The 27,718-nt window shown below is 42.0% G+C and overlaps 2 protein-coding genes across 4 annotated transcripts in view; both read right to left on the bottom strand.

Moving 5' to 3' along the window:
* Positions 1-18,219, bottom strand: part of usp13 (ubiquitin specific peptidase 13) — a 37,810-nt gene extending 19,591 nt beyond the window's left edge. The window contains exons 1-11 of one of the 3 annotated variants that reach the window (XM_036989225.1): positions 17,721-18,219; positions 15,715-15,840; positions 10,743-10,803; positions 8,800-8,921; positions 7,567-7,709; positions 5,153-5,337; positions 4,092-4,186; positions 3,666-3,862; positions 3,149-3,220; positions 1,617-1,689; positions 302-427 (exon numbers count right to left, since the gene is read on the bottom strand). In XM_036989225.1, the coding sequence (XP_036845120.1) occupies positions 302-427; positions 1,617-1,689; positions 3,149-3,220; positions 3,666-3,862; positions 4,092-4,186; positions 5,153-5,337; positions 7,567-7,709; positions 8,800-8,921; positions 10,743-10,803; positions 15,715-15,840; positions 17,721-17,831 (1,311 nt within the window). In that variant the 5' untranslated portion in view covers positions 17,832-18,219. Of the gene's footprint in view, positions 1-301; positions 428-1,595; positions 1,690-3,148; positions 3,221-3,665; positions 3,863-4,091; positions 4,187-5,152; positions 5,338-7,566; positions 7,710-8,799; positions 8,922-10,742; positions 10,804-15,714; positions 15,841-17,038; positions 17,392-17,720 lie in introns of those variants that run through there. The other 2 variants (XM_036989170.1, XM_036989273.1) reach the window with 2 other exon arrangements.
* A 6,306-nt stretch (positions 18,220-24,525) lies between these two features.
* On the bottom strand, positions 24,526-27,700 carry ndufb5 (NADH:ubiquinone oxidoreductase subunit B5). The gene is made up of 7 exons (XM_021615003.2): positions 27,636-27,700; positions 27,022-27,215; positions 26,360-26,445; positions 25,522-25,588; positions 25,303-25,364; positions 24,982-25,088; positions 24,526-24,758 (listed from the first exon to the last, which is right to left on the bottom strand). Exons 1-7 carry the CDS (start codon positions 27,683-27,685, stop codon positions 24,638-24,640), a joined length of 687 nt encoding a protein of 228 aa, XP_021470678.2. The 5' UTR covers positions 27,686-27,700; the 3' UTR covers positions 24,526-24,637.
* Positions 27,701-27,718: the final 18 nt, after the last annotated feature.

The raw sequence follows: 27,718 nt of genomic DNA, 5'->3' as shown, positions 1-27,718 counted from the left end.
CACTCTATAATCTGTAGTGCAGATTCTGTACTAACTGAAAAGCCAGTACACACTCTATAATCTGTAGTGCAGATTCTGTACTAACTGAAAAGCCAGTACACTCTGTATAATCTGCACAAGCTGAAAAGCCAGTGCTGATTGATACAATTGACGGTCATGAGCCTTTTGTTGAACACCAGTGAATTTGTTTGCCAATTGCTGTACCTCTGCAACAATGGTATACTGTATACACCACTACATGCCTTTCGAGTAGGTTAACTCACTACTACTTATGGATATGAAGCCATACACACATACACACCTCGACCAGGTTGATGAGGTGCAGGAAGAACTCGTGTGCGTCTTGCTGTCTGTTGGAGGAGAACTCGGGGTGGCCCTTGCTGACCATGGCTTTGAACATCTTGGGAGAGATGCCCTTCGACTGGTGCTGCAATGAGAAACCAAGTACAACTTGTCTATTTCTGTGGTTATGAGAGCGGTGACAACAGTGTAATGTCTAATCGGTGCTGTCCCTAAACCCACTGACAGCTCTACAGCCACAGTGCATAATGAGGCACTGGGCACAATGAAGCATACTGGCAGTAACCCTCAAGATCCTTTCCCCACTAAACAAACAAGCATACTGGCAGTAACCCTCAATATCCTTTCCCCACTAAACAAACATGCAATCTGCAGGAAATCCAGAGGGTCTTTACATGGCAGTGTTAGATGAATCATATATCGCACAACAGTTGGTGCTGTAGTGTAGTCAAATCAAATCAAATGCATTTATATAGCCCTTCGTACATCAGCTGATATCTCAAAGTGCTGTACAGAAACCCAGCCTAAAACCCCAAACAGCAAGCAATGCAGGTGTCCCTGTATGTCTGTAATCTGTATACTAAATACTTCAGGATTCAGGACTGTATTGGTCAGATTGGATTAGCAACAATTCACACTGCTCATGCAAGACAAGTTGATATGCAGCAGCTAGATATATATGCAGTGAAAAATGTCAAAATGCCACTACATTTGCTACCTGAATAGACAATACTTTGTAACACAATTGGGTTGTTATTGCAGCATGTATGGGACATCTAAGACAATCAAATCTCAAAATGTTAGCTTCAGTTTATACTATAAATAGAAAATGCAATGTCCACGTTAATGGAACTAGTTATACTACTAAGAGTTACAACCCAAAAATCATTTGGGAAAGATATTGGGTTATGATATTGAAGACATGCAACACACCCCTTTAAATGTCAAAACTACAAGGTACTCAAAATATGAGCAACAATGAATATTGCCACAGATAGCCGAATGGACCTAGCCCCTCCACTCCCCACCCCTCCCTTCCCCATTCTCCAGGCAACGGTGTTCCACGCAGATGTCTGGGTGTGTCCAAACCTGGCCCTAACCTGAATGCAGACTCCTCATTATATTACACTGGCATTACTAGATGAAAATCTAGCAGATGAATAATGAATGGAGAAGAACAGGACAGTTCTTTCCCCTGCTTATCTGGCAACACAAAAGAAATACGTTCTGATCTCCCGAGTTGCCAGATTGTTAATTTTTCCCAGATAAGGAGCTGGACATGCCCAGTCTAATACCTTGTATTCTTCTCTCATCACCTGTTCAATGAGCTCGGATTTCATTGGTGGTTTGGAGTACAGGCCTGAGAGAAGTCCGTGGCCCAGTTTCGCCCTGGAAGACAAAACAAAAACAAAAGGACACCAATATAACTAGTGACAAACTTGGCTAACCCATGGTGCCTGTCCTAATACACAAGAAAGCATTGTAATAGCGTGCCTGTCCTAATACACAAGAAAGCATTGTAATAGCTGTCAAAACTTGGCTAAGAACAAAAGCTCTTCGCCAATACCGTCTCCACCATCAACACACACAAAAGGAAAGCAATGAAATGATTGACCAACCAAAATACACATTACCTATATTACACATGCTTGCAGTGTAACGGATAATCTAACTACTAACAGCTGCTAAGAACAAAATGGATTGGGCAACACCAGTGGTAAACAACATCCTGATTTATGAGACGATCTGCATCAGATTAACATGGTGAAGGTCATTAACACGATCATGTTAACGCTGTAGCATTAAGACTTCCCTTCACTGGAACTAAGGGACCTAGCCCAAACCATGAAACACCCCAAAAATACCATTATTCCTCATCCACCAAACTTTACAGTTGGCAATATGCACTGGGGCAGGTAGGCTTCTCCTGGCATCCGCCAAACCCAGATTCGTCCATCGGACTGCCAGATGGTGAAGCATGATTTACAGCATCACTCCAGAGAACACGTGTCCACTGCACCAGAGGAATATGGCGGCAAGCTTTACACCACTCCAGCCGACGCTTGGCATTGTGCATGGTGATCTCAGGAGACTTGTGTGTGGCTGCTCTGCCATGGAAACACATTTCATAAAGCTCCCGACGAACAGTTCGATTTTTACGTGCTACGAGTTTCAGCACTCAGCGTTCCCGTTCTGTGAGCTTGTGTGGTATACTACTTCGCGGCTGAGCCGATGTTGCTCCTATATGTTTCCACTACACAATAAACAGTACATACAGTTGACCGGGGCTGCTCTAGCAGGGCAGACATTTGACAAACTGACATGTTGGAAAGGTGGCATCCTATGACGGTGCCACGTCACTGAGCTATTCAGTAAGGCCATTCAACTGCAAATGTTTGTCTGTGGAGATTGCATGGCTGTGTTCTCAATTTTATACACCTGTCAGCAACAGGTGTGGCTGAAATAGCCGAATGGACTAATTTGAAGTTATGTCCACATACTTGTGTATATACAGTGTAGCTAGAAAATATTAGAGTTGGCATAGAGAGGCTTTTAACGGCAAGTCAGCAATTATGTGAACCGGTCAGATGTTTGGAGGTGTGAGACAAGACCAGGGGATCATTTTGTCTCGAGGGCCACATCGGGATTTCAAAATTCAGTGGGAGGGCCACGCTGATTTTTTTTAGTTTGCCAAAGGCAATTTGCGGGCTAGAAGAAGGGAAGTTATTCGAAAATGTATAGGTCCATTATAATTTACTCAGCCTCCCCGGGCCCGCGCAGGCCAGATCCCTGGTCAAAACGCTGTGCTGATGATAAGCAACATTATGCAAACTGTGTATTGACTCACATTTGTGTGCTGAAATCCGTGGTGGGGTCAAGAGGTGAGTAGTCATAGATCCTCTGTAGATTTCCAACATACCTAGAGATTCAAAAACAGACGCCAGACAGTACATTCAGTGCTACTGTAAAAGAGGGAAAATATGAGATTGAATTCTACAGTCATCCACTCGTATTAGCCTGCTGTTCTCAGTACTGTAGGTATTGTTGTGCAATCACCACGTAATAACACCTTTAGGTCAAGTGAGTCAGTTTTCCGTCATCAGCATCTATATTTGTCTTGTTGTAGGAGGGCTGAACATGACCCCCGCAGTGTCCTGACTTTGTATGTTTACTCTGGTCTATTCTAGAGCCCCCCCCCCCCCTCTCTATATATATATATATATATATATATATATATATATATATATATATATATATATATATATATATATATATATATATATATATCACACACACACACACACACACACACACACACACACACACACACACACGCGCCCCTCCCATATGCTAGTTATACTCACGCCCTCTGGAACTCTGGGATGCTGAAAAGGACCTGCATGGTGGTGCCCAGGTAGCAGCTGTTACCCAAGTTCTTGATGCCCGTGAAACCTGAGCCATACACCTCCTTCAGCTTCATGCCCGACTCCTGGATCACCTCCCACTCGCTGACCCGAGGCCGAACGCTCTCTGTGTTGAGGTGGCCATTTTCTGTTCCATTCTATTTCGACCAATGGAACAAAATGAGGGAGTAGAGGTTCAAAATAAAGGGGTCACATTAATCTAGACGTGGTTGATGTTATTCTAGGCTTACATTGATCTATGTGAAATGGAAGTGGCTGTTTGAAAGTGTGCTGAACATCACAAATGTTACGTATTATTGAAAAAGGTAGAGTACAGACAAAATGAGAGCTTCTCAATCTTTCCTACAACGATGGCGAGACTTATACCTGCTGCATCTGTAGCATGTCTATTCCAAAGTGTTGCAAGTGTTCGGATATGTGAGGGTCCAGGACTGCTTCTTCTTCATCAAATGAATATATATCTGAAACGGGGGTTGTTACTGGTCATCAAAAAAACAAGGGCCAAGATCTCTTCATATTAATAGGATGGTTGTTACTTGTATAGATAGAATATGAATTTAATAGGATCTCTATGGATCTCTCTTTAATAGGATCTCTAACCCAGATATGATGCGTTTTTGTGTTAGATGAATGCATCAGCATTTATAATGTATTGTTGCATGTTTTCCCCAATATTAATCAATCAAATGTACTTATAAAGCCCTTCTTACATCAGCTGATGTCACAAAGTGCTGTACAGAAGCCCAGCCTAAAACCACAAACAGCAAGCAATGCAGGTGTAGAAGCACGGAAGCCCAATATGTGTCACTGACCTGCTCTGATGTCCAGTTTGACTGCCAGAGGAAGTGGGTACTGACCTGCTCCATCTGCGGTGATGTTGTCCAGTTTGACTACCAGAGGAAGTAGGTACTGACCTGCTCCATCTGCGGTGATGTAGTCCAGTTTGACTGCCAGAGGAAGTGGGTACTGACCTGCTCCATCTGCGGTGATGTTGTCCAGTTTGACTGCCAGATGAAGTGGGTACTGACCTGCTCCATCTGCGGTGATGTTGTCCAGTTTGACTGCCAGAGGAAGTGGGTACTGACCTGCTCCATCTGCGGTGATGTTGTCCAGTTTGACTGCCAGATGAAGTGGGTACTGACCTGCTCCATCTGCGGTGATGTTGTCCAGTTTGACTGCCAGAGGAAGTGGGTACTGACCTGCTCCATCTGCGGTGATGTTGTCCAGTTTGACTGCCAGAGGAAGTGGGTACTGACCTGCTCCATCTGCGGTGATGTTGTCCAGTTTGACTGCCAGAGGAAGTGGGTACTGACCTGCTCCATCTGCGGTGATGTTGTCCAGTTTGACTGCCAGAGGAAGTGGGTACTGACCTGCTCCATCTGCGGTGATGTTGTCCAGTTTGACTGCCAGAGGAAGTGGGTACTGACCTGCTCCATCTGCGGTGATGTTGTCCAGTTTGACTGCCAGAGGGAAGTTGGTGTCTTTGTAGTGGTCCAGGGCGTGGCCGTTTCCTCCAGCACCGTCGAAGAACCACTTCCCACAAAGCACCGCTCCGTCCGTCAGGTTCAGCCACAGGTTCTCTCTCATCTCACACTTCTGACATTTCCAACCACTGAGAGGAGAGAAAGGACAGGGGAAAACATTCACAGAGTCATATCACATGTTGATAAATATATTAGCTCTTATTACATTTGTTCAGTGTCGTTTTTCTTGAAGGACAAAATACGTCAAGAATGGCCAAAAAGCATTCTCTCTCATTGGAGTTAATTGATTGACATGAATTATGTGCAATGAACAGGGTAAGACAGACTTTTGTGTTACTGTTTCTCATTGTAAAACACTCCTTAATGCTATTGCATCTTAATGCTAGTGCTTCTTAATGCTAGTGCATCTTAATGCTAGTGCTTCTTAATGCTAGTGCATCTTAATGCTAGTGCTTCTTAATGCTAGTGCATCTTAATGCTAGTGCATCTTAATGCTAGTGCATCGTAATGCTAGTGCTTCTTAATGCTAGTGCATCTTAATGCTAGTGCATCTTAATGCTAGTGCATCTTAATGCTAGTGATTCTTAATGCTAGTGCTTCTTAATGCTAGTGCATCTTAATGCTAGTGCAAATTAATGCTAGTGCTTCTTATTAATGCTAGTGCTTCTTAATGCTAGTGCTTCTTAATGCTAGTGCTTCTTAATGCTAGTGCAAATTAATGCTAGTGCTTCTTAATGCTAGTGCATCTTAATGCTGCTAGTGCTTCTTAATGCCAGTGCTTCTTAATGCCAGTGCTTCTTAATGCCAGTGCATCTTAATGCTAGTGCATCTTAATGCTAGTGCTTCTTAATGCTAGTGCATCTTAATGCTAGTGCATCTTAATGCTAGTGCATCTTAATGCTAGTGCATCTTAATGCTAGTGCTTCTTAATGCTAGTGCTTCTTAATGCTAGTGCATCTTAATGCTAGTGCTTCTTAATGCTAGTGCTTCTTAATGCTACATGTACATAATAAGAGTAACCTCCATGTTACACAAAAGCCTCTGTAATGTTAGAGTAACTTGACTTCAGATACCTAAGATACATTACAGAGTAACTTGGTTTCAGATACCTAAGATACATTACAGAGTAACTTGGTTTCAGATACCTAAGATACATTACAGAGTAACTTGGTTTCAGATACCTAAGATACTCTGTAATGTAACTTGGTTTCAGATACCTAAGATACTCTGTAATGTAACTGGGCTTCAGATACCTAAGATACTCTGTAATGTAACTTGGTTTCAGATACCTAAGATACTCTGTAATGTAACTTGGCTTCAGATACCTAAGATACTCTGTAATGTAACTTGGCTTCAGATACATTACAGAGTAACTTGGTTTCAGATACTTAAGAAAATAGCTGGTGAGTTGCTCTGGTATGTCCCATCATGTGTTGTGCACCTCAGAGTGATGCAGCTGCACATGGGTGTCTATCTGTGATTGTTGTCTGCTTGGGGTTATATTTAGTGTCTATCTGTGATTGTTGTCTGCTTGGGGTTATATTTAGTGTCTATCTGTGACTGTTGTCTGCTTGGGGTTATATTTAGTGTATCTGTGATTGTTGTCTGCTTGGGGTTATATTTAGTGTCTGCTTGGGGTTATTTTTAGTGTCTATCTGTGATTGTTGTCTGCTTGGGGTTATTTTTAGTGTCTATCTGTGATTGTTGTCTGCTTGGGGTTATATTTAGTGTCTGCTTGGGGTTATTTTTAGTGTATCTGTGATTGTTGTCTGCTTGGGGTTATATTTAGTGTCTGCTTGGGGTTATTTTTAGTGTCTATCTGTGATTGCTGTCTGCTTGGGGTTATTTTTTGTGTCTATCTGTGATTGTTGTCTGCTTGGGGTTATTTTTAGTATCTATCTGTGATTGCTGTCTGCTTGGGGTTATTTTTAATGTCTATCTGTGATTGCTGTCTGCTTGGGGTTATATTTATTGTCTGCTTGGGGTTATTTTTAGTGTCCATCTGTGATTGCTGTCTGCTTGGGGTTATTTTTAGTGTCTGTCCACTGGAATATACCATTTGATCATGGTAAAGGAGAGATTCCTTATAATGGGATCAGAATCCGACAAGTAAGGTGGAGGGACACACAAGTAGCTCAAGTAACCCAGAACGACCCCCCAATACAAAAAACACAGGAGGACCCACAAACTAGCAGCAACACAAGAGCATAAGTAACACAAAATGATATGACACAGCAGACATACATATTCTCTAGAGGCTGACCGAGACGGCAGCTGTTCTGAAGCCAAATGTCTACAATATTGGTGTTTCCTAAATCATTGCGTAACTCTTGTCAGTCCAATCAGTGGGCTGTTACCTGGGTGGGATCCTCACTCCGTTGTCCTGCTGTCGGAGACTCCTGGCGTGTTTGGACACCTGGATCTCCTCGTCCCAGGAGTCAGACTCCTGCTTTTTGTAGGCTGACGCTGCGTTGAGCGCGGCATCGCAGGCTATTGTCACCTGGGAGTCACAGGACACACAGGAGCCATTAGATCTACTGATTGAGGAGATGTGTTTCACTGACATAAGACTAGTAGTAGTTTGGGGGTGCCGATAATGTTTTTGTTGATGGGGGGGGGGGGGAGGCGGACAATTTTTGTTTCCGTTGGAGACGGCTCTATCTGTCCCCTATTACCGGACTATTAATGGCCCAGTGCACTACTTTTCTGAGATTTTTTTAATATATATTTTTTTCCATTGTGATTTTTCTGGCTATGGTAACAGGTCTAGGACTGTGGTGCATACAGGAGGATAGATAACCTGATTCCAGTTAGATCAGTGAGGAAAAGAGACAATAAATATGTTCCTGAAACTAAGATAATTATATAATAGAGTATCACTGTAGTTCCTCACTGATATGTCTATTTTACTAGCACCGATAGCGGAGTAAGCCTGTAACAGAGGATTAATAACACCAAATAATGTAACTTTTAAAGCCCCCATGCAGTCTTTTTATTTTAAATCATCACTATACGTCTCATAACTCACGCTGTGCGTTTATTTTATGAAAATAATTTATTAACATAACCCCGAGCCTCCTTTTGCCATTGAAATGCTCGGTTTGATCATGTGGGCGTATCAATACAAATTTACATATATTACATACACAGTCCTGATTGGCTGATAGTATCGTCTAGACTCTAGCTTACCACACTTACCCGTTCAAAGTAGGAGGATATGTATGCAAATAAAAGATGACTGGTCATTGGTTAGAATAATCAGATCAGATTGTGATGTCACTACTACTACTACTACTAAGCTACTGTCCTGCCCATTATAATAGATGTACATCGGCATATGGTTAACACAACCAGTGGTACACATGCAGTCAAAGGCTTTCACAACAATTAGACCCTGCGATTAACAAACCATTAACACAGGATGCCCCCCTCCCCCAAAAAAAGAGAAGCACAGGATACCTATGGCATTCAAAAATAGGATAAGGAAGCACTGCACTGGAAAAGGCAAATGGCGAGAAGGGTGGTACGTGATCCACTGTTTCCATTCAGCATGCATGGCACACAGAGGGCATGGGTACACACTCACTGACCAGTGCAGGCAACTCCTCAATATTTGGTAAGGGGATCTCGAAGTGGTCTGGGAATATGACGAGCTTGGCCTCGTCTTCACACTCATACTCATCCCCGTTAAAATCACGGTTCAGTTCTAAATCTGAGAGAGAGGAAGCAGACGTCAACATTCAGTTCCCATGAAACAGTGACTGATGATTCATACACTTGATTGGCCTTTCACTGAGCATTTGTCTTGGCTATACAGGAAAAAAGTGAGATGACAGAATCAAATACTCACATAAATTCTGGAAAAGCATCCAATTAGAATATGGTAGTTGTTTCAGGTGATCTAATGCATTTCTGAGATCATGTGATTTGTTAGAAGGTGCGTTATCCAATAATACATGGGGTGTGTATGTATTTCTTGAATATTTGAGCTTCCATGTTAGCTGGCTTGATAAGATACAGTATACATCCAGTGAGGTAACCCAGACTTGAGGTTTAGGGTTAGAAGTCACAGCTGCAGAACAGAGGTCAAATGTAATATAAATATCCCTTGTCAACAAGGGTCAAAAGATCCAATTGTTTAATGAGGTCTAGGGTCAGGTGAATACTAATGTATGTTAAAATCCCACGGTGTGCTCTGGACCTCTCTATGCTGAACTGTTGAGTTCTACTGAGGAGTAGTAGGATGCAAAGTCCTCCTTTAACAATTTCACAATAGAATGTCATCAATTTAATAGAATACTCATCAAGGCATAATTGACGATAAGTCAATACATGTTTGAAATGCATTTGGGACTTTCAGACAGCGCTTGTAGAACCTTGAGTCAAATGAATTGTGTTCCCTATTGTTTCTACGATGTCCAGAACCTTAAAATAGTTGATGACGAATTGTTGAGTCATATAGTAAGTAGCCAGATAATGTTACTGCGTACATTGACCCCCTCTTTTTCAACCCTAGTCCTCTCTCCTCTATGGCTTTTGTTAAGAAGCCTCTGGTTACATGATGACGTGTGGGCTGCTGGCTGACTGATTAGATCGTCACTGGTATGGAAATGCCAAAGCAACATTGAGCTTTAGCTTGGGTTCCAATGGCCATCAAAGTCGAGAGGAGATTTGGAAAGGAGGGAGGGAGGATACAGTTCACATCAGGTTGGAAGAACCTCTGTGTCCAGGCCTGCAGAGTGAAAAGACAACAATCCAGCATGTCCAATAATGGGAGAGTGAATCTTGTGAGCCTGGTGCTTCTGGGTATGTAGGCTACACCGAGGCAGGGCACTGAAGTGGCCGGCTACACAGCTTTAAGTGGATAATGGGAGATAAGGGAATGGAGGGTAAGGGAACGTTGCAGGGGCAGATAAACAGGGGAGGTAACTAGCGAGCGTTGATTATTTAAATAACACTAGCGCCGAGAGGAGAATCCACCACCTGGCCCTCCCTTGCACGTGTCATTGTGACCGATGGCCGGGGGAGATGACGGGGCACAACAGCTGAGGCCAGCCGAGCGACAGGCAGGTGCGGCCCACTGTAAACCAACCCCCGTGTAGGAGGAGAGTAGACCAGGCCGGGCATGTGGCACTTTGGATTTAGAATGGTTACTAACTGCATATACGAATAAATTAGCTAAATTTAGAGTTGCCTGGCAGGAAAGGAACGGGGGGCCAGGCCTCGGGCTCTGGACATGGGAATATGTCACTTTAGGCCAGAGTGTATGGCCAGTGTAGGGCAACCACCATATAACCAAATAAAAACAATAACAGCATGACACGATGACAGACAATTTCCCCTAATAATCGCATTAGAAAGGGGGAAATGAAGGCCTATAGTAAAGGATGGGAGAGTCTTGTCCTTCTCTTCAAGATGGGCTGACAAACAGACTACTGAGAGAAATGTGACTGTACTGTAAATAACCCATTAAGGAGACTGAGTTTAAGGGGAACTCCCCATGAGGATATTTTCCGGACAATATCAGGCTTACCTAGGAACACTCTGCCATTTCTTCTTCTGGAGATGGCGCCTCCTGCGGCACCTGTGGCTTTCTGTGGGAAACAAGTTAACAGGTAGAAAGGTTATTAACGGAGCAAAATATGTCATATAAAGCTATATATATCAAGCAAATATATCTCTTAAAAATGGCCTATTCTCAAAGACAGCAGTAGCAAGCCATGAAACTACTAGTTTTCTAAAAATACAAAATGGTTACCTTTATAAATTAGAATACTAAAACAGTTTTGATATATTTACAGTCGTTTTTTTCCAACACTAATACAACAGCCTAGTTAGTGCTGGCTGACAAAACGTCAAATATAACAGTATATGAATAAATACTGGAAGCATGTCCTTAATAAACTCCATAGAGTAGAATCAGTAGACTGTGAATATGTCAAATTGCTAGCTAGGGTTACAAGACCATTCACTGTGAACTGACTGGATCCTTCTGATCCAAATCGAGTTCAGACCGACTCCCATCAACACATCAAACAGACACGAAGAATGAACTCTGGGACTAACTAGCATCATGGGAAAACAACAGTAACACGAGCCGGTGGAATGAGGACAGCTGTTTCTGGACAGATCCAGGCATGAAAATAGATGCACTTATCTGGGGGTCAATTAGGACCGAACGGAAACGGTGGCAGCTAAGGTTGTTTTTATTTTAAACTGAACATGCAGTTTCCTTACTCGATTGTAAACAGAACAGAGAACAGCATTCTGATCTGGATTGTTATGTTGCTGGGAGACGTAGGGAAGATCTACTTGGCTAGATCCATTTGTCAGTCAAAAACAGGTGTGACATTTGTCAGGCAAGTGAGTGATATTTTATTTTACCCTTATTTTACCAGGTAAGTTGACTGAGAACACATTCTCATTTACAGCAACGACCTGTAGAATAGTTACAGGGGAGAAGAGGGATGAGTGAGCCAATTGTAAGCTGGGGATGATTAGGTGGCCATGATGGTATGATAAGTGATAACATATAAATAATAAGCAGGTTGCTACCTATTTTGAAGCTTTTGTGTCTGGATCTGTAGTATTACAATAATAGAATTTGAATAACGCATCCTAGAGTGCAGGCTTGAGGGCTTCGTATTCCCACCCCAACTGTGCAATTGTAACTTATTACTACTGTATAGGCCCATGCAAAGTGCAGATGACTCAAAGATTATTCACTGAAATCCCTGTATGCTGTGCACATGACGAATAAACATTGATTTGATTTGACGATCCATCACTGACGGAATTGAAATTTCACCATAAATGTTGTGGTTACAGTGTGCCTGTCAGTGCCATACCACCAAACAAATGGTTGAACCAAAACAAATCTGAAGTTAGGGAACTTCCAAATGAATTAGTGAACAGAAACCATTAGTTAAAAGGGAAATGTCAAAAATGTTCTACTTTGTATTCATGCTCTCCAGCCCTACTGAAAAATCCACATACAGTGCCTTCGGAAAGTATTCAGACCCCTTGACTTTTCCACATTTTGTTACGTTGCAGTCTTATTCTAAAATAGATTAAATAAATAAAAAATTCCTCAGAAACCTACACACAATATCCCATAATGACAAAGCAAAAACAAGTTTAGAGATTTTTGAAAATGTATTAAACAAAAATATATATACACAACACTACCTTATTTACATGAGTATTCCTTTACTATGAGACTTGAAATTGAGCTCAGGTGCATCCTGTTTCCCTTGATCATCCTTGAGATGTCTCTACATCTTGATTGAGGTCCACCTGTGTTAAATTCAATTGATTGGACATGATTTGGAAATGCACAGTGTCTATATTAGGTCCCACAGGTGGCAGAGCATGTCAGAGCAAAAACCAAGCCATGAGGTTGAAGGAATTGTCCGTAGAGCTCCGAGACAGGATTGTGTCAAGGCACAAATCTGGGGAAGGCTACCAAAAAATAACTCTGCATTATCGAAGGTCCCAAAGAACACAGTGGCCTCCGTCATTCTTAAATGGATGAAGTTTATAACCACCAAGACTCTTCCTAGAGCTGGCCACCCGGCCAAACTGAGCAATCGAGGGAGAAGGGCCTTGTTCAGGGAGGTGACAAAGAACCCAATGGTCCCTCAGAGTTCCTCTGTGGAGATGGGAGAACCTTCCAGAAGGACAACCTTCTCTGCAGCACTCCACCAATCAGGCCTTTATGGTAATGGCCAGATGGAAGACACTCCTCAGTAAAAGGCACATGACAGCCCGCGCTGAGTTTGCCAAAAGGCAGCTAAAGGACTGACGGACCATGAAAAACAAGATTGAACTCTGGCCTGAATGCCAAGTGTCATGTCTGGAGGAAACCTGGCACCATCCCCACTGTGAAGCATGGTGGTGGCAGCATCATGCTGTGGGGATGTTTTCCAGTGGCAGGGACTGGGAGACTAGTCAGGATCGAGGCAAAGTTGAACAGAGCAATGTAAAGAGAGATCCTTGATGAAACCTTGCAACAGGACAACGACCCTAAGCACACAGCCAAGACAACGTAGGAGTGGCTTCGAGACAAGTCTCTGAATGTCCTTGAATGGCCCAGCCAGAGTCCGGACCTGAAACCGATCGAACATCTCTGAGAGACCTGAAAAGGCTGTGCAGCAACACTCCCCATCTAACCTGACAGAGCTTGAGAGGATCTGCAGAGAGGAATGGGACGAACTCCCCAAATGCAGGTGCGCCAAAACGTGTAGCGTCATACCGAAGAAGAGTTGATGCTGTAATCGTTGCCCATGGTGCTTCAACAAAGTACTGAAAGTCTGAATACTTATGTAAATGTGATATTTCATTTTTTTAAAATGTATTGTTAGACGCAGAGTAGATGTCTCTGCATGAGTAGATCTCTGCATGTGTGGTTCCACTGTAAAGCATGGAGGAGGTGGTGTGATGGTGCTTTGCTGGTGACACTGTCAGTGATTTATTTAGAATTCAAGGCACACTTAACCAGCATGGCTACCACAGCATTCTGCAGCGATACGCCATCCCATCTGGTTTGCACTTAGTGGGACTATCATTTGTTTTTCCAACAGGACAATGACCCAAAACACACCTCCAGGCTGTGTAAGGGCTATTTGTCCAAGAAGGAGAGTGATGGAGTGCTGCATCAGATGACCTGGCCTCCGCAATCACCTGACCTCAACCCAACTGAGATGGTTTGGGATGAGTTGGACTGAGAGTGAAGGAAAAGCAGCCAACAAGTGCTCAGCATATGTGGGATGTCATTCAAGACTGTTGGAAAAGCATTCCTCATGAAGCTGGTTGAGAGAATGCCAAGAGTATGCAAAGCTGTCATCAAGGAAACGGCTGTCTACTTTGAAGAATCTCAAATGTAAAATATATTTTGGTTTGTTTAACACTTTTTTGGTTACTACATGATTCCATATGTGTTATTTCATAGTTTTGATGTCTTCACTATTATTCTACAATGTAGAAAATAGTAAAATCAAAGAAAAACACTTCAATGAGTAGGTGTGACCACATTTTTGACTGGTACTGTTTTTGTAATTCTTGTATATTTATTTTATATAGTATTTCTTTAAATTATGTGTATGCAGTGCTCCCTGTTGAAAGAAACCTTAAGTCTCAATGTGATAAAATAATCTGGTGAACATAAATAATAAAGAAATACAATTATCTTCTGAAAAGTACCAGAAAATATCAATAGCGTTTCCGGACTATGTCCTCTGAAAAACGTTTCTTTCTCCATCCTTTTGTCTCCAAAACATAGAAATGCACAATTCTCACAAGTTGATGTTGAGGTGATGCTAGAGATGATGAATATGAAGTTGAAACAAGCCAGCCTCTTATCAGCTCAAAATATATTTTCCTTCAATGTTTTGTGCCAAAATTGAACACACAAAGTCTAATGTACTTGCAACTAATAACAATATGTCACTGATTTGATAAAACTTACAATCAGGGAAAAGAGGGGAAAATCGTTCACACAAACTGAACAAATAAACATGGCACAACCATATTACTACCATCTCATTCTAGGTCCAAGCTCTAGAGCTTTTGTGACAGGGCCTTCTCCAGGATTGCGCCAAAGGTCTGGAACTCCCTCCCTCCAGCCATCTGTGACCGAGTCCATCACCATCTTTAAGTCCCTCCATAAGCCCCAGCTCTTCACCATTGCCTAGCCTTAAAGGGATACTTTGGGATTTTGGAAATGGAGTCAGATGAACATGTAGATACCAGTTTTATGTCTCGGTGTCCAGTATGAAGGAAGTTAGAGCTCATTTTGCGAGCCAATGCTAACGTGACTGAAAGCAGATACCCATAGACTTTAAGCCATTGCGATAACGCTAGTTAGAAATTGCACTAGTAAGCAACTTCCTTCAAACTGCACAGAGGCATACAAATGGTATGCACGAGTTCATCAGACTCCTGAAGTATCCCTTGAAGCCCCCCCCCCCCTCACACACTCTCTCCCACACACACAAAACCGCTCGCTCGCTCACTCATACACATCACAAGTTCTTTCCATTCTTGAGCCCCTCCCTTTAATTTTGTTTCATGTTTTTGTTTCTTCCTGCTATTAGTTTAGTGTTGTCTTGCTTTGGATCTCTGTGTTTTCTTTAGGTTCTACTATTGGGCTACCGAGTGGCGCAGCGGTCGAAGACACTGCATCTCAGTGCAAGAGGCATCACTACAGACCTTGGTTTGAATCCAGGATGTATTACATCTGGCTGTGATTGAGAGTCCCATAGGGCGGCCCAGCTTCGTCTGGGTTTGGCAGTCATTGTAAATAAGAATTTGTTCTTAACTGACTTGCCTAGTTAAATAAAGGTTACATTTAAAAATAAAAATAAATACTATTGTAGAGCGACTTTGGGTTGAAAAGTGCTATGTAAGTCCCATGTACTATTAAATAATATAATTTGTCAAATGTACGTACACTATGCACTGTCGGTGTGTAGACCAATATAGAAGCATATGGTATGACCCCTCACCTCTTTGACATGCCGTTTGAGGAGCATGTAAACACTCTGTCCGGTTTTACGGTAATGTCTCTCCACATGTTCTCTGCCAAAGCCCAGGAATGTGTTCATACACACATACAAGCCTCCCTCAGACTCCTGTGAACAAAAACAACATGTGGTGAACAACATGCAAGGCACACACACACACACACACACACACGAGGTAGCACATGTATAAGGAACAATGATGTGTATTTGTCAAAACAATGTCAAGTGAGGTGATTTAACAATCTGAAATTCAGATAAGCATCTCCCCACACACACGAAAATACCAATGTTTGGGTTCCTACTGCGTGCTTACTTTGGGTCTCTAATGGTGACTCACCAGATAGAACTCATTCATAAATGAGATACAAGGGCAGTACATGGAAATTGCAATTTTCTCCGTTTTGACTGGATTCTATATTATGATTGTTTTTCCCAAGGTGTAATGACGTTTGGGGTCAATAGAGGACTGCGCAAAGGATGTCAGTTTCCAGTATATTGGGATTTGTTAGCAGGGTTGTGTCAATACAATGTCATTGCCAGTGACACACACACTTGTGGCAGGTGGATTCTATCATTTGATTTTAATCCATGTGATTTTCATGTAAACTAAAGCAGACGTGGTCTTGCATTTAGGACGTTATTTTCTGAAATATGCCTACCATATGGGTTCATGTTTGAAACAGTGACAATCCAGTACGGCTTTTGCAGACTGCAAATAGTTTAACTGTAATTGCCTACCACTATTAAAAAACAGCAAAAGCCACAGAGTATCAAAGTACTCTGTAATTTATGCCTTGAGACACTCAACCACCTTCGAGGCACAGGTGTAACACAGGTGTAACAGTATAACTTTACACCGTCCCCTCGCCCATACCCGGGCGCGAACCAGGGACTCTCTGCACACATCAACAACAGTCACCCACGAAGCATCGTTACCCATCGCTCCACAAAAGCGGCGGCCCTTGCCGAGCAAGGGGAACTACTACTTCATGGTCTTAGAGCAAGTAACGTCACTGATTGAAACGCTATTTAGCGCGAACACCGCTAACTAGCTAGCCATTTCACATCCGTTATACATGCCTACATGATTCTCTTTCCTACACTCAACGACGGAGGTGTAACAAAAAATATCACACAAATAACCCTCTATACTAACCAAAATCTGCAGCTCGGATTAGGCCAATAGGCCCTGATGACACTTTAAAGCGCTGAGTTACACACAAGCTTCAACCGCGCTGGGATAAAAATAACCAACTTGTCAGTCTTCAGTCTGACATGATGAACTCCAGACAGCTGAGTCACTCACCTTTAAAATGGTTTCAGTTGAGCAATGATAGATTATAAAATATGTTTCCTCATCAAAAAAACGTATGAGTAGTTGGTCCTAAAAGCCCAACACATGGTAACCTCAAACTCCCAACAGTTTGTAATAGCGCGTGCGTTTCAGTTCATCGGTTGTTGCAGATGGCAAGTCAATCACATTGAAATAAAATGCCGGACCCCCCAAAAAATCTAAGACATTATTTTCTCTAATACAAAAAATAACCATTAGAAATAGCTCCCATATCAATATAACATTATTCTAGTGATTTTACATGTGGCTGGTGAGTCACGCTTTCAATACAACAACAAAAAAACACACTGAAAAAACTCAAGAGTGTGTAGCCTAAAATGCAGAAGGGGGGACACAAAATAATGTAATGCACCAAAACACAGCCCAACCCCACGTAGGTGTCATTAATTACGTTGACAAAACAGTAGACAGGCGCACAGTGAACAAGTACAATTTCACAAAGGAAATACCATTCCACGGGATGTAAACAACATTTAATTATTTATTTTTCTCAAGCTCAAGAGAATGGTGGCAATGGAAGCCCCAGATCCTGCCACAAAACTGCGCAGCTATTCACGTGTGTTAGGGCAGTTTACGGGATGAGTAAGGACAGCTTGGAACACACAAACACCCCATTATACGGGGAGACACTTACGGGAGAATCGTAGGAAAAGGCACATTCGCTCTTGAAAACCCTGTCTCCTGCTCTGGGAACTCTGATGGTGGGCATATAAGGGACAAGCAGCTCTCCTAAATCTGCAGCCATCTTCGCATTCCTGCTTCTCGCACCACAATGCTAAGGGAGTCACTAGAGAAGGCTGTCAGAGGAGAGATGATGCTATTTTTAAATCATTCGGTCTCGACATTCCTCCAGCGGCGAGGGATATGACGCTGAAAACATAACGGAGGGGGAAGTCATTTTTATTTTGTGCGAGAGCTATCCTCTATAAACATGTAATCAATAATCTCTTTCCAATTGCGTATGTCTGTTGCTTAAGAATTATAACGCTGTATTTACCGTAGGCGCAGTCACGCACTGAACGGTTTGACTCAAACGAGGGGTCCCACAAACTTGATTGATAAAACCACCCATACAAATGGCTACACCCCTCACTGGTTTTCTGAGGACCATTCTCTGTTCAAATTAAAATGGAAATGCTAGATTAGGCTACCAATTGGTTTTTGAAGTGGTTTTGGGGGAGGGGAGGGTGTGGTAGAAACTAGTAGGGATTTATTTGGTTTTTAAATTGTATTTTCTTAGTAGTACGTAATTAGGAAGACCATAGCTGTGTTCCAATACTCATACTAACAGCACTAACCATACTATTTGTGGCGTGAATTGAGTATATAGTATGCTTATTGTTCATAGTATGGATATAGTTAGTATGCCAAAAGTTCCCGGATGTCGTACTAAATTCGCCAAAATATGAAGTATAGACGCAGAGGACACTATTTTCATAATTTAGGGCCCATAATGCAATTCTTCATGAAATGGGCGTGGTTTCACATCGTTTTCAGATTTTAAGAAAATGGCGGAAAATATGCAGCCAAGTACAACAACAGCAGATACAAATTCATTGCTTTAACTAATTATGACAAATATTAAGAACATGTTGATCAATGTAATCAAATAATGACTTTTCAAATAAGTTACCTTACAGAGACGGATATTGTCATGGAGGAGGAGCATCCGCGTAGCCAGGGAGTGAAGCAGTGACAGGACTATGATACAGCTCACTTCACTACCAGAGATTAACCGGTTATGAATTTGTTAGCTACGCTGTCCTTACGAACCACATTGCGCGTTCTCAATGGACATTTGGGTGCTTTCTTAAATTCGCTCTGGCTATCTACTCCGATTTCAGAGCACTCTCGTCTGACTACCAAAGTGCAGAATAATGAATTTACAAGTGCTCAACACCCGTTGAACATGGCTGGTGTCAGTAAAGGTTGGCAAAAAAGCGTACTTACATTTTTGCCAGCAGCACAGTTACAGTCACCAACTCACTGGATAACATGAAAACTGCATAACCAGGTCTGCTAGGGTGGGTAAAATGGTCAGAGTGGTCTCATTTGTGTCTGGAAGTAGCTAGCAAGCTAGCCAACATTAGCTAGGATGCTTGACTGCCATTGTAATGTCAGAACGCTCAAATCAACCCTACTCCTCGGCCCGAGCGTCCAGTGTGCACTCGGAGAGTGAAAAGGACAATCTGACAATGCTCTGAATTTACGAGCGCACTCTGGCACTCCATATTGAATTTAAGAACACACCCGAAGTCGTAAAATGTCTAACTCGTCATGTGTTATGCTAACTAGCTAACAAGAGGTTGCATAGCAACAGCATCAACTTCCGGTAGACAGGCAAAGAGCCAGTACGCTCAACTGAAAGGATCCCATTCTTTACAGTATACTAAAATGAACTAATAGTATGTAGTATTTACTCATGAATTATGTAGTATACAGTATGTTAGTATGGGTATTTGAACACAGCTCATGATTGATAGCACAATTGGTTGGTGGCATGCACTTTAAACGTTTGTTTGCGGACCACCACAATATCATAGAAGAAGAAGAAGGCTACAAATTGCACCGCTTGTGCTATAGGCGTTTATTTTATGATTGTGAAATAAATTTGACATATTTTGCCCAAACGCTCAAGTCCATACTAGGCTACTTAGAAGCTGCATAGGCCTATGTATCCAAATTTGCTTCAAGTTTTTGTAAGATAAATAAATTATTTCAGACAATACTTTATATTTTATAGGTAACAGCTGTCACACCCTTATCCGTTTCACCTGTCTTTGTGCTTGTCTCCAACCCCCTCCAGGTGGCCCCCATCTTCCTCATTATCCCCAGTGTATTTATACCTGTGTTCTCTGTTTGTCTTTTGCCAGGTCGTCTTGTCAGGTCTTACCAGCGTGTTGTCCCATCTCCCTGCATGCTCAAGTTCTGTTTCCTAGTTTCCCTGATTCTGGCCATTCTGCCTGCCCTGACTCCAAGCCTGCCTACTGTTCTGTACCTTCTTGACTATGCCCTGGATTATGGACCTCTGACCTGTCTTTTGCTTTGCCCCCTGTTTGGGTCAATAAACATCTGTGACTCTAGCTGTCTGCATCTGGGTCTTATCCTGAGGTCTGATAAAAGCGTTACTGTAATAACAGGTCTACTTTTTGTCCAGATATAGCCGACACTACATACAGTATATTTACAAAAGTATGTGGACATCCTTTCAAATTAGTGGATTTGGCTATTTCAGCCACATCTGTTGCAGACAGGTGTATAAAATCGAGCACACAGCCATGCAATCTCCATAGACAAACATTGGCAGTAGAATGGCCTTACTGAAAAGCTCTGTGACTTTCAACGTGGCACCAACATAGGACGACACCTTTCCAGTTGGTCAAAATTCTGCCCTGCTAAAGCTGCCCCGGTCAACTGTAAATGCTGTTATTGTGAAGTGGAAACGTCTAGGAGCAACAATAGCTCAGCTGCGAAGTGATAGGACACACAAGCTCACAGAATGGGACCGCCGAGTGCTGAAGCTCGTAGCGTGCAAAAATCATCTGTCCTCGGTTCCAACACTTACTACCGAGTTCCAAACTGCCTCTGGAAGCAACATCAGTACAATAACTGTTCATCGGGATCTTCATGAAATGGGTTCCATGGGTGAGCAGCCTCACACAAGCCTAAGATCTCCGTGCACAATGCCAAGCGTCGGCTTGCCACCAGTGGACACCCGTTCTCTGGCAGTCTGGTGGCAGTCTCATTTGCACACACTGTATACAGATTTTTTCTATTGTGTTATTGTTTATTCCATGTGTAACTCTGTGTTGTTGTTTGTGTCGTGTAACAGTATAATTTTTAAACCGTCCCCTCGCCCATACCCGGGCGCGAACCAGGGACCTTCTGCACACATCAACAGTCACCCTCGAAGCATCGTTACCCATCGCTCCACAAAAGCCGCGGCCCTTGCAGAGCAAGAGGAACTACTACTTCAAGGTCTCAGAGCAAGTGACGTCACTGATTGAAACGCTATTTAGCGCCCACGCTAACTAAGCTAGCCGTTTCACATCCGTTACACTCACCCCCCTTTTGACCTTCCTCCTTTTTCCGCAGCAACCAGTAATCCGGGTCAACAGCATCAATACCAACTCCGTATTAATGCCCATGATTTTGGAATGAGATGTTTGACAAGCAGGTGTCCACTTACTTTTGGTCATGTAGTGTACTCTTTATGAAGGGAAAACAGCTTATTTGACCACAGTGACTTTTCAGGGTTGGTACTGAGAGTACAATAAGTGCTAAAACTAATTTTCTACATAGATTAATGCTTTCAAATGTATGCTATCTTTGTACCACAAGTCTGCATCTTATCAATATTGGCTGTATAAACAAGGTAAGTTTGTGATATTGTACTATATTTAGTCCCTAGACACAAGGGGTTACTGTTCTTTATACATTTCATGAATCACGTCATGCCATCAGAACAGCCTAAATTCTTTGGGGAATGGACTCTACAAGGTGTTTGAAAGCGTTCCCCAGGGATGCTGGCCCATGTTGACTCTAATGCTTCCCACAGTTGTGTCAAGTTGGCTGGATGTCCTTTGGGTGGTGCAGCATTATTGATACACATTGGAAACCCGTTTGATCGTGCAAACCCAGCACCGTTGCAGTTCTTGCAACAAAACGGTGTGCCTGGCACCTACTACCGTACCCCGTTCAAAGGCACTTAAATATTTTGTCTTTCCCATTCACCCTCTGAATGGCCCACATACACAATCCATGTTTCAATTGTCTCAAGGGTAAAAAATCCTTCTTTAAATCGGTCTCCTCCCCTTCATCTACTCTGATTGAAGTGGATTTAACAAGTGACATCAATAAGGGATCATAGCTTTCACCTGGATTTACCTGGTCAGTCATGGAAAGAGCATGTTTTGTACACTCAGTGTATATATAAAAACAATATGTAAAGAAATCCACACACACGCTTTGACACACTCACACACACACATCCCGCTAGAGTATATTCTGTATAAGCAAATCCAATGCAACTCAATGGAGACTTGCATAGTATATAGCCTGGACCAATATACAGCTCTATAAAAACATAAAACAATATCTAAGAAATCCACTCTCTCTCACCCCTAGAGCAAATCAAGTAGATGTAAATTCAATGGAGCCTGGAGAGTGAGTCATTTTACAGAATTCTCTCTTTCTCAGATCTTAAACATGTTCAAATCTTACTAATTGTCTGGAACAATATATATAAAAAATAATATATGAAGAAATCCCCACACATTGCTCTGCTCTCTTTTTTTATATACAACTCTGGAAAATGCAAAATGATCCGTTTCTCTGGTTTTACTATTCACAGGCATATGTTTGGGTAAAATGAAAAGGTTTGTTTTATTCTATAAACTACTGACAACATTTCTCCAAAATTCCAAATAAAAAATGCTGTAATTTAGAGCCTTTATTTGCAGAAAATGACAATTGGCCAAAATAACAAAAAATATGCAGTTTTGTAAGACCTCAAATAATGCAAAGAAAATAAGTTAATATTCATTTTTAAACAACACAATACTCATTTTTAACTTAGTTTGAGTTCAGAAATCAATATTTGGTAGAATAACCCTGATTTTCAATCACAGCTTTCATGCGTCTTGTCCTGCTCTCCACCAGTCTTTCACATTGATGTTGGGTGACTTTATGCCACTGCTGGCGCAAAAATTCAAGCAGCTCGGCTTTGTCTGATGCTTTGTGACCATCCATCTTCCTCTTGATCACATTCCAGAGGTTTTCAGGGGTTCAGGTCTGGAGACTGGGCTGGCCATGACAGGGTCTTGATCTGGTGGTCCTCCATCCACACCTTGATTGACCTGGCTCTGTGGCATGGAGCATTGTCCTGCTGGAACAACCAATCCTCAGAGTTGGGGAACATTGTCAGAGCAGAATGAAGCAAGTTTTTTTCCAGGACATCCTTGTACGTGGCTTGATTCATGCATCCTTCACAAAGACAAATCTGCCCGAGTCCAGCCTTGCTGAAGCACCCCCAGATCATCACCGATCCTCCACCAAATTTCAGTGAGTGCGAGACCTTGGGAGGCCTTAAAGCCACAGCCTCGCACCCACTGTGGTATGTGTAGCTTTAGATTCGAGCCAGTGTCTTAATACCGCTTTCAAATGCTAGTCGGAACTAGGAAACTGAACTTTCCAACTTGCTAATTCGTTGAACGCGGTACGTGATGAATTACAACCAGTTAATAAGTGTGAAGTAATCGAGTTTCCTAGTTCTGACTAGCACGTGAACGAGGTATTTGTAACTTAACCTGTTATTACTACAAGCAACATGGTGGGAAAGGCCAGCCATTCTGAATGTATTTACAAATAAACGTCTTTGACGCTAATGTTGTTTAGTCTGATGTCCTGGGGTTTCTTTGATTGAATGTTTAGTTTGTGGGAACTGTAAAAAAATATTAAAAAAATATACATTTTGCTTATGAATTGAATCCCTTTTTGACTTCCATGTTTGCTGATGGTAGAAATGGTCAGAAAGTGCTCGGTGACCTATACCCCACCATGAGACATCCATGCACACCAATGAGTTGAGTAATATATTTGGCATTTTTGGGCTCAGAATAGGTTAAAATATATAATTCTTTAACAATTTCATTCTGAAATGTATTTCAAAATACATATGCTGAAGTAATTATTATCCCCACACTGGAGGTTTACTACCTGTCTAGACACTTATACTAACACCAAATTACATGCATTTACACCAAACATAATTTGTTGTGGCACATTTTTATATTGTACTAAGTTTAGAGGATGTGAACGGTTGCGTTAGACTCGGGGTAAGGCCCCGCGATAGACTAGCGCCCTGTCCAGTAGGGTGTACTTGTACATCACTCTGCCTAACACTACAGAAAACAGCAGATAGGCTCCTGCCTATCTGAGTCGTTCTGGCTTGCAAACTTTTACCATAGTCTGTTTCCTGTCATTTCAGTTTACCCCAACTCCTGTAATCAGTCCAAGGATGCAGCTCAAAAGGCTTATCTGATCTGCATTGTTGTGAAAGCAAATGTCCCGAGAGTATCGATCATTACATGATCGCGCCTTCACTTCGTTTCATATCTTTCACTGTTTCTATATCAATGCAGAATGAGGGAGAAACATTCCTCACAGCACAGCCATCCAGTAGACATTCATTGGTTATGACAACGTCACTTTTCTTTAGCTATGAGGAAGCATAAACGACCTGTCGGTGAACATCGCAACAAATGGGAGCAATAACTCAAAAGAAAGTTGAAAGACAGTTGTGCATCACTGCGAGAGAATGGGCCGTTCAGTACGTACCGTTGCAAAACATTTAGCCAAATGAACGCACCCCGGCTTAACCAAATTGTAATTGTGAAGCCCATTAACAGAAAATACATGTCTAAAGATGAAAAACAGCCTTTCAAAGTATTGACATTTACTTTATTTTAGTCATGAAGAAAATAATATACAAACAGTGAGCCATCAACACGTGGCACTGACAGTTTAGACTGGGTGGTTGGACCGGTTGGTTTAATTGTCAGGCGTTGATTTGATGCTGTTGTCGACCAGATTCTTGTCCAGTGTCTCAATGTGGAACCAAGGTCCATCTCCCTTCGTTCTCATCTGCTTACGCACCTCTAGCTGTTTCAGTCTGCAGGTACAAAAACATAACATTTGCCAAAAAATCCTTTGTACAGATTGTAGATGTGTATTGTCAACAGTCTTTTCTTTAATATTTTACTTTCCATTTTTTGTTAATACAAAACATAAGGAATGCAAGCACTATGTTGCAAGAGGACCTAAATGTTAGGGCAGCAAACCAATTAGATACATGCTATGCAGTCAGTGGCAGCTCATCACTGTGTGACACTCACCTCATCTCACCCTTCTCAGACTCAATCTGGATCAGAGCCATCATTTTCTCATAGTCTTTCACTGGGGAGTCATAGAAGGTCCGTGAGATCCACCTGGTGATAGGATGCTGCAAATACAGGGACAACAATAGGACTCACAATCAACTTTGCCCAAGTCCTATTGTAAGCAATCTCCAGTGGTATCTCCAATGTGAATGTTTTGTTCAGATTTAAAGGCTAGCTGATGCCATTTCATTTTCTGATAGAATGACTAGTCACTTCTGATATTTGCTAATAAGGCATGGATTGTGATGAGTGAATATAACCGTGGGATCGTAGTACCTTGTAGTACTCCCAATGCTCAGGCTCATAACCTTCAGGAATTCCAGCCAGCTCAGCCTCACCTTAAAAAAAAAAACAGAATAAAATATTTAGGTTAATTTATATTTTACCATTTTTCTCCATAAACATGAACTGAAAGTGCCAGTGTCTTCATTATCACCCCTGTCCCATATAAAAATGGAACATTTCTGTACAATGGAAATATCTACACACACTCACCGACAAACACATTCACGGACGTCACAAAGACCGCAACTGGGATTCCAGTAAGCAGGATATAGAATTTCTAGGAAGAAAAGTGGGGGGTGAATAAGTTAGTGAATGAAGTGGTTCAGTGCTGTGGACAGTGATGTAAATAGGATAGTTCCAGTCCTTGATCATGACTCACAGTTCCATTACATTACACGTAAGAGTAGTTGGACGAAGGCATCTTCTGTATGGGGGAGTTTTATTAAGAGCCCTGACGCTTGGTCTGAACATTAACTCGCACTGCCGGCGGTACAGTTTTGGAAGCATAAGGAAAAACAAAAAAGGCTCAAATTGATACACAACTATATATAGTTAGTGTTCCCACACAGCCATATCTCCATGTTACAGCGCTTGTTTACGGACAACAGAGACGACCACCTATGCTAATTAGCTATCTAACATGCTCCGAACACCTGTATGTAAGCGTAAGTGTATTTTCGTCAGATGGAGGCACATAAGCTGTATGGATTTGTGAACTGCTAATGTTTCTTATTTGAAAGATTCTTTCTCGCTGACTAAAATTGAGGACCAATTGTTTCTAAAGCCGATGATTGACTTTTCTAAACGTTATAACACAGCATCGGGATTGCAGTTCACATGAGCCAGTCTTGGCTGAAGCTAACCGCTGAAAACCCCAGAGAGAAGTCCGAATTTTTCTGAAAACTATTGTTGTTTAAGGGCTTGTAAGTAAGCATTTCAGGGTAAGGTCAACACCTGTTGTATTCCGCACAAGTGACAAATGCCATTCTCAATCAAATTGTGCCTAGAGTTTGAGAACTAGTTTTAGTCTGAATAACTAGAAACTTACCAATAACTGCAGAAACCTCCGGTCATAGAAGCCAGTGGGCTTGATGATAAACATCTGCTTCCCATGACTTCCCCAGCGGACTGCCACTGCAAAGCAACGTTTTCAGGGATGTTAAACACGGCAACACATTATTTATGTGTGCATATAAAGCATTGCATTACTGTGTTGCTGCACATAGAGGAAAAGGTTGGAAAGGTTGCTAGTTAGTTACCATTCAACTAGCTAACTATTGTTCAGTGTTGTGTCAAAAATGAAATTCTGTCATCACTGTGAAATTCAGTTGTTTTGGTGTGTGTTGTGCTAGCAAGGCTGTGTGTATTTAGCTTGGCTGCTAGCTAGCTTAGCAGCTATCGTTTGTCCACTAAGCAGGTCAACAACACGTCAAGTTCATGAGCATCACAAGTCGTTTGAAAACTATGAAAATCAATCAGTAAAATAAAATCTGTATGTTGTCGTTTGTAGTGCTGGCAAGAGGAGACACTTGAGAGAAAGATTGCTAACTAGGTCATGCCATGGCTAGCTAGCCAACTAGCAACGATAAGAATAAGTTAGCAGGAAGCTAACGTTAGCCAGTCACACAGGACTAGCTACAAGGTCACAATAAGAAATGCCCACCACGAAAGAAGGAATTGTAGATGTTGGAAACGTGGAATACCATTTACCTTTATCTGTGCGTTGTGCAGTTCTGCTGAGCAAATTCACCACAGAATTCCCCGATTTTAGAGGATTTAGCCTGGCTGCAAAAGCAGCGGCAGACCGAAGAACACTCATGCCCACCATCGCTACTGAGGGCAAGCAGATTGGCAGACGCCTCTGTGATTGGCTCGACCATGTAGAGTCGAAGCAGCCATATTTACTAAGGGAAAACATATGCGAATAACAAAATAAAGAATTTATGTAAATATTTAATTTCCAATATGTTGCTTTTTATTAGCTTTTGTTCACGATTAAAATTGCTAAAAGTATTTACGTGTGTTTATTTATTTTGGTGATGCATCCTGGGTAAAGTATTAGAGCAAACAATGCGGTGACCTCAACAGGATGTGTTTTGACACTTTGCAGACAGTTTCAAAACGCTTTTAGGATATCTACACCCTTATCAGCTCAACAGTCTGCTCTCACTTTGACCAAATCTCAGTCTTATACTCACAGGTAACAACCAAATACTCGATCTAAACGTGATTTGATTCTCAATTGCGATATTGTTCTAAAACATAAAGCCCTTAACTTTCATATCACATCCAAATAATTTCACAAATGCAAAATATGCACTTACTGTACACCACAGGAGGTTGGTGGCACCTTAATTGAGGAGGACGGAATCATAGTATTGCCTGGAATGGAATTAAGGGAATGTTA

The sequence above is a fragment of the Oncorhynchus mykiss genome, chromosome 1 (genome assembly GCF_013265735.2).
Source record: "Oncorhynchus mykiss isolate Arlee chromosome 1, USDA_OmykA_1.1, whole genome shotgun sequence".
NCBI lineage: Eukaryota > Metazoa > Chordata > Actinopteri > Salmoniformes > Salmonidae > Oncorhynchus > Oncorhynchus mykiss.
The sequence above is the reverse complement of the archived record's forward strand: the minus strand, read 5'-3'. Positions and strand labels throughout refer to the sequence as shown.